The 14,466-nt window shown below is 35.5% G+C and overlaps 1 protein-coding gene across 2 annotated transcripts in view; it reads right to left on the minus strand.

Annotated features, from left to right (window-relative positions):
• Positions 1–14,466, minus strand: part of LOC123564638 (transmembrane protein 94-like) — a 97,776-nt gene that overhangs the window by 59,043 nt on the left and 24,267 nt on the right. For both annotated transcript variants that reach the window (XM_045358360.2, XM_053537304.1), the window contains exon 12: positions 6,495–6,560. In XM_045358360.2, the coding sequence (XP_045214295.2) occupies positions 6,495–6,560 (66 nt within the window). The remainder of the gene's footprint in view (positions 1–6,494; positions 6,561–14,466) is intronic.

Below are 14,466 nucleotides of genomic sequence, written 5' to 3' on the forward strand. Positions count from 1 at the left end.
AAATCTTTAAGAATACAGAATATAGACTTACTTTAATCATGATATAACTTCTGAAGTCTTCAAGAATAGAGTATAGCCTTTTTATAACCTAGCCCAATTAATATTTTTAAACTGTTAATTTTGGATAAAATGTTAATATATTCATTTTATTTTACGAGTATAGAAATCTTTCTATTTGGCAATAATTATTGAGGGGCAAGTATGGCTTTCACTTTGAAAGTATTGGGCTATTAGTGCATTAAGTAGCAGTAAGATGAATGGGGGTCTATCATTTAACTGTAGCTAAATTGATATTAACATACATTTTGTATCCATGCACACAGGATGAATCTAACATTTGTAAGTACTGACTCTCATAAGCATAAAAAAGCTTTTCTTGACTTCAATGTCATAAAATGTGACAATACTACATTTACTTTAAGGGTCATGCATCAGGATAATGCCTTGATACCTTATGATGTCATCATTATGACATCACAGAATTTATCTGATTACACAAGCCTGTATTGCAGGATAGATATTAAGACTACTGGATACTTTTTTGCATGCAATAAGGCAGTAAGTCAACTTACTTCCATATTGCGCATAAAAATCAAGGCATTCTGAGATACGCCCTTATTGCAATATCAAAACAAGAGCACCGCCTTGCGGGTGCTGACGCTCATCTGATTTTTTTTGTGTAATAGAAATATTGTCCTACCCATGATTTTCTAAGTCTAAAAAGGGCCATCATTCTTGCAAAAAGCAGGATAGAGTTATGTTTCTTGATGTACAGTGTCCACTTATGATGGTAAAAAACTGTTGCAAGTTTTAAAGCAATAGCTTTGATAGTTTATGAGAAAAGTTGACTTAACATAATACTCAACCAAGAAAATGATTTTCTAAGTCCAAAAGGGGCAATTATTATTGCAAAAAGCAGGATGGAGTTATGTTGCTTGCTGTACAGGGTCAGCTTATGATGGTGAACAAGTGTTGCAAGTTTCAAAGCAATAGCTTTGATAGTTTAAGAGAAAAAGTTGACCTAAACATAAAACTTAACCAAGAAATCTGATATTTTCTAAGTCCAAAAGGGGCCATAAATCTTGCAAAAAGCAGGACGGAGTTATGTTTCTTGCTATACAGGGTCAACTTATGATGGTGAACAAGTGTTGCAAGTTTTAAAGCAATAGCTTTGATAGTTTAGGATAAAAGCTGACCTAAACATAAAACTTAACCAAGAAAACTGATTTTCTAAGTCCAAAAGGGGCAATAAATCTTGCAAAAAGCAAGATGGAGTTATGTTTCTTGATGTACAGGGTCTGCTTATGATGGTGAACAAGTATTCCAAGTTTCAAAGCAATAGCTTTGATAGTTTAGGAGAAAAGTTGACCTAAACATAAAACTTAACCAAGAAATCTGATATTTTCTAAGTACAAAAAGGACCATAAATCTTGCAAAAAGCAAGATGGAGTTATGTTTCTTGCTATACAGGGTCAGCTTATGATGGTGAACAAGTATTCCAAGTTTCAAAGCAATAGCTTTGATAGTTTAGGAGAAAAGCTGACCTAAACATAAAACTTAACCAGGCAACGCCGACGCCGACGCCGACGCCGACAACCGCTCAAGTGATGACAATAACTCATCATTTTTTTTCAAAAAATCAGATGAGCTAATAATGATATAAATAACTGAAACATCTGGTTTAAATTTTCACAGTATATAAATTAGGTCAAAATAAAGTGAAAAATCAAAAAAAGTGATTTTTGGTAAAATATGTAGATACGCCCCTATTGCGTTGAACCCTCGATGTACTAATCAAGGCAAATGAACCTATGAAGTTTGAAGATACCATCTTTAATGTATCTTAAGCTTTGGAGTAAATGTTTTCATATTTGAGACACCTGTGACCTTGACCTTTGACCCCAAAATGTATAGGGGTCATATACTCATCAAGATCAATAAGAGTATGGAGTTTGAAAATCCTTGAATAAATGGTTCTCAAATTATGGAGCAACAATCATTTTTAAGTTTAAGGTCCCTGTGACCCTAATCTTTGATCCAGTGACCTAAAAATCATTAGGGGTCATCTACTCATCAAGACCAATAGACCTATAAAGTATCAAGGTCCTAGGTGAAACCCTTCTCTAGTTATTTAGAGAAAATAATTTTCAATGATCAGGTCCATGTGACCTTGACCTTTGGCCCAGTGACCCCAAAATCAATAGAGGTCATCTACACATCAAGACCAATATATCCGTGAAGTTTCAAGATCCCAGGTGGAACCCTTCTTCAGGTACTGAGAGAAAACCATTTTAAATGTTCAGGTCCCTGCGACCTTGACCTAAGGACCCAAAAACCAATACAGGTCATTTACACATCAAGACCAATAAACCTGTGAAGTTTCAAGGTCCTAGGTGAAACCCTAACTAAAACCATTTTCAATGTTCTGGTCCCTGTGAGCTTGACCCCAAAATCAATAGGGTTGATCTACACATCAAGACCAACATACCTGTGAAGTTTCTGTCTGAGTCCAGTTGATGATATAAATGAAATCTGGAATCAGTCATGTAAGTAGTTATCAAACTACATTCATTAAAATTTAAGGGAAAGGGAGGTAATTTGACATAAAATCAATCCATAGTTATCTACTCTGATCATATGAGACCACCTGGAAGACAAAATAAATTTAATTCCATAAATATTACGAGGACTGGTGAAACAAGAGCACCGCCTTGCGGGTGCTGATGCTCATCTGATTTTTTTGTATAATAGAAAAATTGTCCTACCCATGATTTTCTAAGTCTAAAAAGGGCCATCATTCTTGTAAAAAGCAGGATAGAGTTATGTTTCTTGATGTACAGCGTCCGCTTATGATGGTGAAAAACGGTTGCAAGTTTTAAAGCAATAGCTTTGATAGTTTATGAGAAAAGCTGACTTAAACATAATACTCAACCAAGAAAACTGATTTTCTAAGTCCAAAAGGGGCCATAAATCTTGCAAAAAGCAAGATGGAGTTATGTTTCTTGCTGTACAGGGTCAGCTTATGATGGTGAACAAGTGTTCCAAGTTTCAAAGCAATAGCTCTGATTGTTCAGGAGAAAAGCTGACCTAAACATAAAACTTAACCAGGCAACGCCGACGCCGATGCCGATCAAGTGATGACAATAACTCATCATTTTTTTCAAAAAATCAGATGAGATAAAAATGAAGATGCTACAGTGTAAACAATTTAAAATAAAGCAATATTTGAAATTCAAGGGCCCATAACTCTGGTGATACTTGTCCAATCCAGCCCATAATCAATCTTGACCAAGATCTAAGAGTTATACAAATTCTTTATAACTATTATAAGAACTGATGAATCAAAGGCCTGAATGGCCTGAGTCGGCTAATGATTGATGTTCTGACAGTATAGTCTACCAGTTTCAGTTTGTTTTTAGTTTTTTTTCTTAAAATTTCATAACACAGCTCGATATTTACCCAAAATATTATATCCGGATACGATTACACTTTTCTCCAGTTTGAACAATATATTTTACAAATTGTGATGATACGAAGACATTTAGCAGCAATTGGCAGTATCTGACATTGAAGTTTACGGTTAAATTACCTCTTATTTAAATCTTTTCATAAAAAAGTTGTTTCGTTTCGCCAAACATAGACGATCTACTTTCGATTTCAAAAACTACAAGAAAATACAATTTAATGTTTCGCCGATTTGTTTATTTCTCGAAAAATAAGAATAAAAATCATTTTTAATATCTGTAGTAACTAAACAAACCAGTAAGAGCTTCTTCTTCCGATAATTTATCCGTTTACTGACTGCAAAATTCATGTGTGTGTGTAGAAACCCAAGCAAAGTTTATAGAAATCATACGATGCGTGTATACGTTCAATGTGGGAGAATTAAGGCTGATCGGGATCGGCTATGTTACCTAACGCATCCAGACGATTCAGATTTTGTTTTTAAAAAAGCATTGTGTGCATTTCTGTAATTTTATATACGTTTAGAAATTATTAGGCATGCGTATTTGCATTATTTCTATACGTAATTTACGCTAATACGCATCTTATCTGGAGCCCTGTGGAACTATTTTTTGTCTTTCGCTGGATGTTACGCAAGCTTTGTAAGCCTGCGCAATTCATAAAATGCACATTTATGCTTAATGAGTTACATTCGAGTATTGAACAATTACAAGTCATAAATATGACAGATTACATCGTATATTGGTCATAGCAAAGGGAATTCACGCAACTTAACTTCATTCTTGCAGTGAACTGTTTGAAGTTTGAGAAATCTAATGGAACTACATCGCTTCACTGTGTTATTTGGTCCGTTTAGACTTAGAGAATCGCTGGATAGCAAGGACTCGTCAAAACGATTACATCGTTTAGCCGACTCAAAAATGAAGATGATAGGAGGGTAGACAATGTGTAATAAAGCAAGTTTTGTAAAGTAAGGGCACATAACTCTGGTCCTAACTAGTCTGATGCATTTCATAACTGAACTTATCTAAGACCTTATATAGTTATAGACAATGTGTGTAAATATGATCTGAACCAGAGAAGAAATGAAAAGGCTAGAGTGTAAACAAGGCAAAATATAGCAATTTTTGTAAAATCAAGGGCGCTTCCCTCTGGACCTACTATTCCGATTTCACTCAAAATTGAACTCAACCGACATATTAAAGTCATAAACATTCTGTATAAATAAGATTAGGATTGGTGATGAAATGAAGGTGCTTCAGTGTAAACAAAGTGAAATATAGCAATTTTTCAAATTCAAGGGCCCATAACTCTAGACATAATGATTCGATCAAGCCCATAATCGAACTCATTCGAAATATTGTGGCCACATACATTGCGACAAAGTTTTATTAAAATTGCTTTGGATTTATGGATGCTAGAGTGTAAACAAAGCAAAATACAGCAATTTTTGTAAAATCAAGAGCGCTTACTACTACTCCGATTTTGCTCAAAATCAAACTCATTCAACGTATGAGCCATAAACATTCTGTACACAAATGATTAGGATTGGTAAAGAAATGAAGGTGCTCGAGTGTAAACAAAGTGAAATATAGCAAATTTTGTCAATCAAGGGCAAATAACTCTGGACATACTGATCTGATCTATTCCATAACTGAACACACTTCAAATAATATATACCACTCCTCTAATGTTTTATGACTCTAGGTCAAGTACTTTTTGAGATACATGGGACACAAACTTTAATGCCCTTGATGCATATTTTTGACTAAGTCAACAATCATAACCCTAGTCTTGCATAGTGAAATCTAAAACAAAACTTGGGTGCACAAATTCACATGAACAATATTCCTACATCGTTTCATGACTATAGGTTAAATATTTTTTAAGATAATTATATGCAACAAAAACTTTTAGGCACTTTATGTGTATTTTTCACTTTGACAAGGGCCATAACTCTGGTCTTGCTGTGTGAAATCCCAATTAAAACACCAGGTGCACAACTTCACATGCTGGCTGACAATCCTGTGAGGTTTGATGACCCTGGGCAAATACTTTTTAAGATATGCAAAACACAAATAAAGACAGACGGACAAGGGCAACTCTTACTGGGAAGCAAAATTACATGTGTGTCCACAGGATACAGGTGTCCAACCTAACTGTCACTCTATAGCCATATGTTACTTTATTCACTTTGATTTGTGTTGGTATTAGAGTTAAACCAACACTATTCAGCTTGTACGCTGACATTTCTAGCCTTTGATGACGAAGGAAGACCAAGCTGCCCTCCGAGCATAGCTTCAGACATTGGCAGGCATCTGGGTAGAACCAGTGGCCTTCCATAAGCAAGCTGGATGGCTTCCTCGCATGAAGAATTCTACACCCTAGGTGAGATTTCGAACCTATTCTAACGAGGAGCAAGTGATCAAAAGTCAGCAACCTTAAATGCTCACACCTGTCATATGTTTCTGTCTGACAATGCAACATGCAGTCCTATCTTACTGATATATTCTATGCATTTTTCAAAGATAAGAAATAACATTTTTCCAATTTGTTATCAAATCTAGTAGTTTCACAGTTGATGGGATGAAGTACATACTGTTTTTGGACCAAGACTAACATAAATGTATTTGTAGAACAGCAATTATATGAACTTAACTATACAGAGTACAAAAGCATCTCCACATTTACCTAAAACATAATGCCCACTTTTGATACATTACCGAAATACATTACGATTTGCCAGAAACTGTCAAAATATTGCTGATATGTCTGCCAACTCTAATTTCTAGCAATTCTCCAAAAGAGCAAAACTGTCAGTACAAATGGATGAATCATATCTATATATATTGTGGTCAGTACATTAAAGGGGCATGCTTGTGGATGTACATCATTTTTTAGCAATCTATACTTGAAAGCATGATTCTAGTATACCTTCATGTTGAACTAATGATATTTTAAAATTTTTCCCTCTGAAATCAGACACCTTCAACTAGCGGAAGGACTATATCTCTGTTAAAGTAACTTACCAGTGGTTTGAGAGATGTGATGTGTTGGTCCCAGGAGGGGTCATCAAAATGTACACTGAATGATGTCTGCAAATAAAAAAGAAAACAAGTTAAAGAATATAAAATGAGTTTTGGGATAAAATATAGGAAATTTACAATGAAAATCTTAATACAGAACAAGTTATACTACTGCAAATAACAACTATTTTTGTGTTATATATTCCAAATATGCCAAAATTACAGCTGTAGCAAGAGCAATGTGATTGTCAAAATGGGGGGTAGGTTTGGGTCAGATTACTCCCTTCCATAAGGGGGTCTTCCCTAGAAAATTTTAAAATAGAGGTCTGCATGTGGCCTCTAGTGCATTCTTGGTTGGATCAAATTATAAGTGCCCAAATATAATTAACCTGGGCACAGGAATAGATCAATAAAATCTGTAAAAAGATCCTTTGGAAGCATAGAATGCAACCATGTAGAATAATAGTAGACTCGGTTTGAATGAGTCTGTACATGAGAGGTAATGAAATGGAATCAATGATCCAGGAAATATAACAAAACTAAATCCAAGTATGGGGAGATTTTTTACAGCCGCATACAACCTCACTGCACACGTCATTTTAATAGAACCCTAATGCTGTCCAACCTCTGGAAGTAGTTTTTCTCCATCAAAGGTGTTCCCACAGATGGGCTTCAAGTGCACAGTACCATTTTTGAAAGATGATGATGCCTTGAAACAGCCTGTAGACAGCTATAGCTAGTAAATACAGTAATCTAAAGACAGTATTACTGCAATAAAGATTTGTGACAGGTTGGGGCTTCATTTTGTGAGAAAAACATAAAAAATATATGAGGCTTTTCAAAATACAGGGTTTTTTAAAAAAAATAGAGAATATAGGAATATGGGAGTTAGTTGACGGCCTGTGGTTGACTTTTGCCCAAAAATGGCTCTAAAGTCTCTAAATGGAGTAAATTCTAAGTTTCCTTTCATCAAGAATCACTGATTTGTAAAACAGCAAGCAAAACTTTGCAATATATCTTTATAATTGAAGGAAATACCTCACACAAATAAAAACACTTTTATCATTATGGGTGTGGTAAACCTTTTCAAGCATCTTTTTAAAACAAATTAAAAAATTTCAATTTGGACACAGCTGCTGGCCTGCTGCCCAAAATCAAAAATTATCACAAGTTCTGAAATAAAGCTGGACCTATGGTCAACATATTTTTTGTGATCCTTGACTATGCTCACTACTTAAATACGTCCCAAATAAGGCAGAAAAATATTTTTCTTAAAACTATGTAATATGACATATTTTGTACAAAATAATAATTCTGTAAGTCGACGCCCTAGAATGAGAAGGGCGTAAGTGTAAGTAACGCCCTTTTATGAATTATACAATTTCTGAAACTTCATACCAAGAGGAATAATCCTATCAAAAAAAATTTTTTGTTACAAACTGCTGTGTTAACCAAATTCACCAATAATAAAAGGGCATAATTAAAATAATTAAAAAGATTTTCAGAATCATAGTAACAGAAGGGCGTATCTGCACTTAAATGTTGTACCAGAAGGGTCCACTTACGCCGTTCTTTTAGAATTAAAAGCGCGTATCTGTGATAGACAGTTTTTTTTTTTAATTTTGCCTAAAACTATGATTTTTCCACTTACGCCCTTCTAATTCTGAGGCATCGAAATGAACCTTGTCCTTTTAAAAAGGACCATCCCAGTAACAACAGGTAATGTTTCAGTTAATTTGGTTCAGTATTTTCATTGTATTAAAGTAGGTGTTCAAATTTATGACAATTAATGGACATTTACTTAGACAATCATTAATAAAACATTTGTTTCCGGTAACATGACCTAACGGAACCCATGAAAATAGCTGCAACCAAACTTTTTTCTCTGGCCAGTCAGATGAAAATTCCCCCTCCACGATTATGTGTAAACAAGAGGGTCATGATGACCCTGGATCGCTCACCAGAGTAATATGAGCTACATGTTTCAAATGTCAAACTGATGATTTTTAGAAATTTTTTGGAAAATTTTCCGATGTACAATCAAATAACCCCTGGGGCGGGGTCAATTTTACCCCAGGGGTCATGTTTGAACAAAGTTTGTAGAAGTCTAATAGGCAATGTTACATATTGAATATCTAAGATCTAGGCCTTCTGGTTTATTTTAAGCAAATTTATGAAGATTTCCCTATGTAAAATCAAGTAACCCCTGGGGCTGGGTCAATTTGACCCTGGGGGTGGAGGGGGTCAAGATTTTAACAAATTCTGTAGAGGTCCACTAGGCAATGCTACATGTCAAATATATAAGCTCTAGGCCTTCTGGTTTATTTTTAGAAAATTTTGAAGATTTTTTCTATGTTCAATCAAGTAACCCCATGGGGTGGGATCAATTTGACCCCGGGGGTCATGATTTGAAGAACTTTTGTAGAAGTCTACTAGGCAATGCTACATGTCAAATATCTAAGACCTAAGCCTTTTGGTTTATTTTCAGAAAATTTTTGAAGATTTTCCTATGTAAAATCAAGTGACCCCTGGGGCGGGGTCAATTTTGACCCTGGGGGTCATGATTTGAACAAATGTTGTAGAGGTCCACTAGGCAACGCTACATGTGAAATATCTAAGCTATAGGCCTTCTGGTTTATTTTAAGAAAATTTTTGAAGATTTTCATATGTAAAATCAAGTGACCCCTGAGGCGGGGTCAATTTTGACCCCAGTGTCATGATTTGAACAACTTTAGTAGAAATCCACTAGGCAATGCTACATGTAAAATATCTAAGCTCTAGAGCTTCTGCTTTTTGAGAAGAAGATTTTTTAAGATTTTCCTATGTAAAATCAAGTGACCCCTGGGGCGGGGTCAATTTTGACCCGGGGGGTCATGTTTGAATAAATTTTGTAGAGGTCCACTAGGGAATGCTTCATGTGAAATATCTAAGCTCTAGGCCTTCTGGTTTATTTTTAAAATTTTTTTGAAGATTTTCATATGTAAAATCAAGTGACCCCCAGGGCGGGGTCAATTTTGACCCCGGGGTCATGATTTGAACAACTTTAGTAGAAATCCATTAGGCAATGCTACATGTCAAATATCTAAGCTCTAGGGCTTCTGCTTTTTGAGAAGATTTTTTAAAATTTTCCTATGTAAAATCAAGTGACCCCTGCAGAGGGGGTCATGTTTGGACAAATTTTGTAGAGGTCCAGTAGGCAATGCTACATGTGAAATATCTAAGCTCTAGGCCTTCTGGTTTTTTTTTTTAGAAATGTTTTGAAGATTTTCATATGTAAAATCAAGTGGCCCCTGGGGCGGGGTCAATTTTGACCCCGGGGTCATGATTTGAACAATTTTAGTAGATGTCCACTAGGCAATGCTACATGTCAAATATCTAAGGTCTAGGTCTTCTGGTTTTCGAGAAGAAGATTTTTTAAGATTTTTCTATGTAAAATCAAGTGACCCCTGGGGCAGGGTCGATTTTGACCCCAGGGTCATGATTTGAACAAATTTGGTAGAGGTCCACTAGGCAATGCTTCACACTTAATATCTAAGCTCTAGGGCTCCTGGTTTTTGAGAAGAAGATTTTTAAAGTTTTTTATTTCGGTTGTCATGGCAACCAGAGTTCTGCATGGAATTCAATTCTTTGAACAATTTTAAAGAAGACCATCCAAGGAACATGCCTGTGAAGTTTCATCAAAATTGACCTGTTGGTTTAGGAGGAGATGTTGTTTAAAGGAAAGTGTGGACAGACACCGGATGGACGTACAACGGACGGCCGGACGCCAGACGGTGAGCGATCACAATACCTAACCCTGAGCACTTTGTGCTCAGGTGAGCTAAAAACAAGGAGCTGTGTTCAATAAACGCTTGATGGCCCCGGTGGCATACTTGTCGATACAAAGCAACCTAAGTCCAAAACGAGGTCAAGTTCAAGGTCAAGGTTAAACTGAGGTCATGTGATGTCTGAAGATGAGGAATGGTCACAGGTTACATTTGCATTAGTATCAAGTCATTCTAGTTAGGGGTATTGATGCTAGATGAAACGGTCCCATTTGGTTAACCTCATATGGACGGACGAAATGACAGGACAATCACTATATGCCTCCCGCATCAGTAGATGCCGAAGGCATAAAAAACCCTGCCTAAAACTCTGATTCGTGTTACTGCAAACAAATGATTTTTTAATTACAGCCTTACTATCACACAGCTCTCACTTGCCCCTACAGCTACAAATGAGACTGGCCCTAAAAACCTGATCTTAAATTTAGACATTTAGTAGGTTAAGTCAAGTTGACATTTTAAAGTTCATTGCCATAAATATGAACATCTTCCTAGAAGTGAATTGCTTTCTTCGTAGAGGTCAATGGCTGTATAAACTTGGTTGAACCAGTTTTATCTCTTGGTCCTACATATCAAGTGTTTTCATAGTAAACATTTGCAGTCATTGACAAGTAGACAAGCTGGTTTTATCTCTCTATTTCCTGTGCTAGTAAGTGGTTTTGTGAAGAAAAAAATGCAGTATAATATATAGATCAACCATATTATTTACAGTAGCATTCATTTTTCATATAAATTACAATATGTAGGGATTTATTTAAAGAATAAAATATGCATTGCATAAAGCTATTTCTCTATCAGAAATCAAAGTTTTACTCTATTTCATAAAATTTTAGAATCATCTTTCATTACAGTATAAACTAGAACTGTCACAAGAGTGACTCATACCCCCACCATACGGTCTTGTCACAGAAGAATGGCAACCATAAGGAATCTTAAAAATACTTTGGAGTACTTCATCCTGGGCTTCCACATATAAGTAATACTAGTACAATACTAGTATAGTAATACTAGTAAATATATTAAATCTCTAATATTAGAGATACACTAAAAGTGAATACAAAAAAGTGTCTTACTGACCCACGTTACCAGTGAAAAATGTTTTTACTTTTTACATAGGACTTATAATAAAAAAGTTAGAAAAATACCTAAAATATTGAAAATCTAAAAATAGGATTTCTAAAAATAGACCAATTCCTGGAATTTAAGGGGAAGCAACTCAGTACAAAGGTTAAAAAAGGTTACTTCCCTTTGGCTCTAAGCCAATCAGAATGAGATATAGTGAAAATACATCAAAATTAACCTTAGATTCTAGGTAAAAGGGGACACAATTCAAGAAAAATAGTGTCAGAGTTATGCACCTTGTGTCACATGATGTGGGTGATGAGGTGGAACATCTATTTTAAGTCTGAATCAAATCCTTTCAGTAGTAATTGAGATATAGTGAAAATACATCAAAATTAACCTTAAATTCTAAGTAAAAAGGGGCATAATTCATGCAAAATTGGTGTCAGAGTTATGCACCTTGTGTCACATGATGTGGATGATGAGGTGGAACATCTATTTTAAGTTTGAATCAAATCCATTTTGTAATAATTGGGATATAGTGAAAATACATCAAAATCAACCTTAAATTTAAAGTAAAAGGGGACATAATTCATAAAAAATTTATGTCAGAGTTAAGCACCTTATGTCACATCATCTGGGTGATGAGGTGGAACAACTATTTTAAGTTTGAATCAAATCCATTTCGTAATAACTGAGATATAGTGAAAATACAACAAAATTAACCTTAAATTCTAAGTAAAAGGGGACATAATTCATGAAAACTTGGTGTCAGAGTTATGCACCTTGTGTCACATGATGTGGGCACATGATGTGGGTGAAGAGGTGGAACATCTATTTTAAGTTTGAATCAAATCCATTCAGTAGTAACTGAGATAAAATGAAAATACATCAAAATCAACCTTAAATTCTAAGTAAAAAGGGGCATAATTCATAAAAAAAAATGGTGTCAGAGTTATGCACCTTATGTCACATGATGTGGATGATGAGGTGGAACATCTATTTTAAGTTTGAATCAAATCCATTTAGTAATAACTGAGATATAGTGAAAATACAACAAAATTAACCTTAAATTCTAAGTAAAAGGGGACATAATTCATGAAAACTTGGTGTCAAGAGTTATGCACCTTGTGTCACATGATGTGGGTGATAAGGTTGAACATGTATTTTAAGTTTGAATCAAATCCATTTGGTAATAACTGAGATAATAGATTTCAGGACGCGACGGGACGCGACAAAACTGACTCCTATATACCCCCCTCAAACATGTTTGGTGGGGGTATAAATATTTAAGAAGTATAGTTAAGAAGATACATTCTAACACGACCAGCAAATAACCTACATACATGAAGAGCAAAATCTATCTCAGGTTATTCTGCAATAAACCACTCGCATGCAATAACGTCATCCAATCCAGGTGCATAGCACTGTCGTAAAAAGTAGTTACCATTTTTTCTAACACTGTTGATACTAGTATGTCATGTTAGAATCGAAATAATAAGTTCCCAAGTGTGATTTATTGTAGAATAACCCAAGTTTTTCGTTCTTATGCGAAACAATATATCACTCAGGCCTATGGCCTTCGTGATTTATTCTTACGCATAAGAACTCAAAACTCGGGTTATTCTACGATAAACCACATTTGGGAACTTATCATTTCTTAAGTAAAATGAAGAATTGTACCATAATTTTTTACCGTGTAGCAACTATAATGCCAATGCAAACAAGAGATCACAGATCTTTGATCTTGGCGCCCACCACTGAGCCATTTTTGAATGTTCCAAATTTCAAGACTAGCTCAAGGTCAAAATCAAGGTCAAATTTCATTTCGGTACAAAACACTGTGCATGTGGTCCATGCATGTGGTCCAAATTTGAAAGCTGTAGCTTGAGAAATGTGAAAGTAGGTCACTAGATCAATTTCAAGGTCAAACTTCATTTCGGTATACAAAACTATGTATGTGCTTCAAATTTGGAGGCTGTAGCTTGAGAAATGTGAAAGTAGGTACCAGGTAAAAATCAATGTCAAATTTCAATTCAGAACACAAAAATATGCATGTGGTCCAAATTTGAAGCCTGTAGCTTCAGAAATGTGAAAGTAGGTCATTAGGTCAATGTCAAGATCAAAGTTCATTTCGGAACAAAAAACTATGCATGTGGTCCAAATTTGAAGTCTGTAGCTTGAGAAATGTGGAAGTAGGTCACTAGGTCAAAATCAAGGTCAAATTTCATTTCGGAACAAAAAACTATGCATGTGGTCCAAATTTGAAGCCTGTACCTTCAAAAATGTGAAAGCAGGTCACTAGGTCAAAGTCAAGGTCAAAGTTTTTTTCGGTGCACAAAACTATGCATGTGGTCCAAATTTGAAGGCTGTAGCTTGAAAATTGTGAAAGTAGGTCACTAGGTCAAAATCAAGGTCAAATTTCATTTCTGAACACAAAACTATGCATGTGGTCCTAATTTGAAGCCTGTACCTTCAAAAATGTGAAAGTAGGTCACTAGGTCAATGTCAAGGTCAAAGTTTTTCTCGGTGCACAAAACTATGCATGTGGTCCAAATTTGAAGGCTGTAGCTACAGAAATGTGAAAGTAGGTCACTAGGTCAAAAATAAAGGTCAACTCATGTCAAGGTTCATCTTGCCACTCAAAACTATACATGTGGTCCAAATTTGAACGTTGTAGGTTATTGACAAGAAGATTTTAAAAGCTTTTCCCTATATAAGTCTATATGAACTATGTGACCCCCGGGGCGGGGCCATATTTGACCCTAGGGGGATAATTTGAACAAACTTGGTAGAGAACCACTAGATGATGCTACATTACACATATCAAAGCCCTAGGCTTTGTGGTTTGGACAAGAAGATTTTCAAAGTTTTTCCCTATATGAGTCTATGTGAACCATGTGACCCCCAGGGCGGGGCCATATTTGACCCTAGAGGAATAATTTGAACAATCTTAGTAGAAGACCACTAGATGATGTCACATACAAAATATCAAAGCCCTAGGCCCTGTGGTTTTGGACAAGAGGTTTTTCAAAGTTTTTCCCTATATAAGTCTATATAAACCATGTGACCCTCGGGGCGGGGCCATA

The sequence above is a fragment of the Mercenaria mercenaria genome, chromosome 2 (assembly GCF_021730395.1).
Source record: "Mercenaria mercenaria strain notata chromosome 2, MADL_Memer_1, whole genome shotgun sequence".
NCBI classification, from domain to species: Eukaryota; Metazoa; Mollusca; class Bivalvia; order Venerida; family Veneridae; genus Mercenaria; species Mercenaria mercenaria.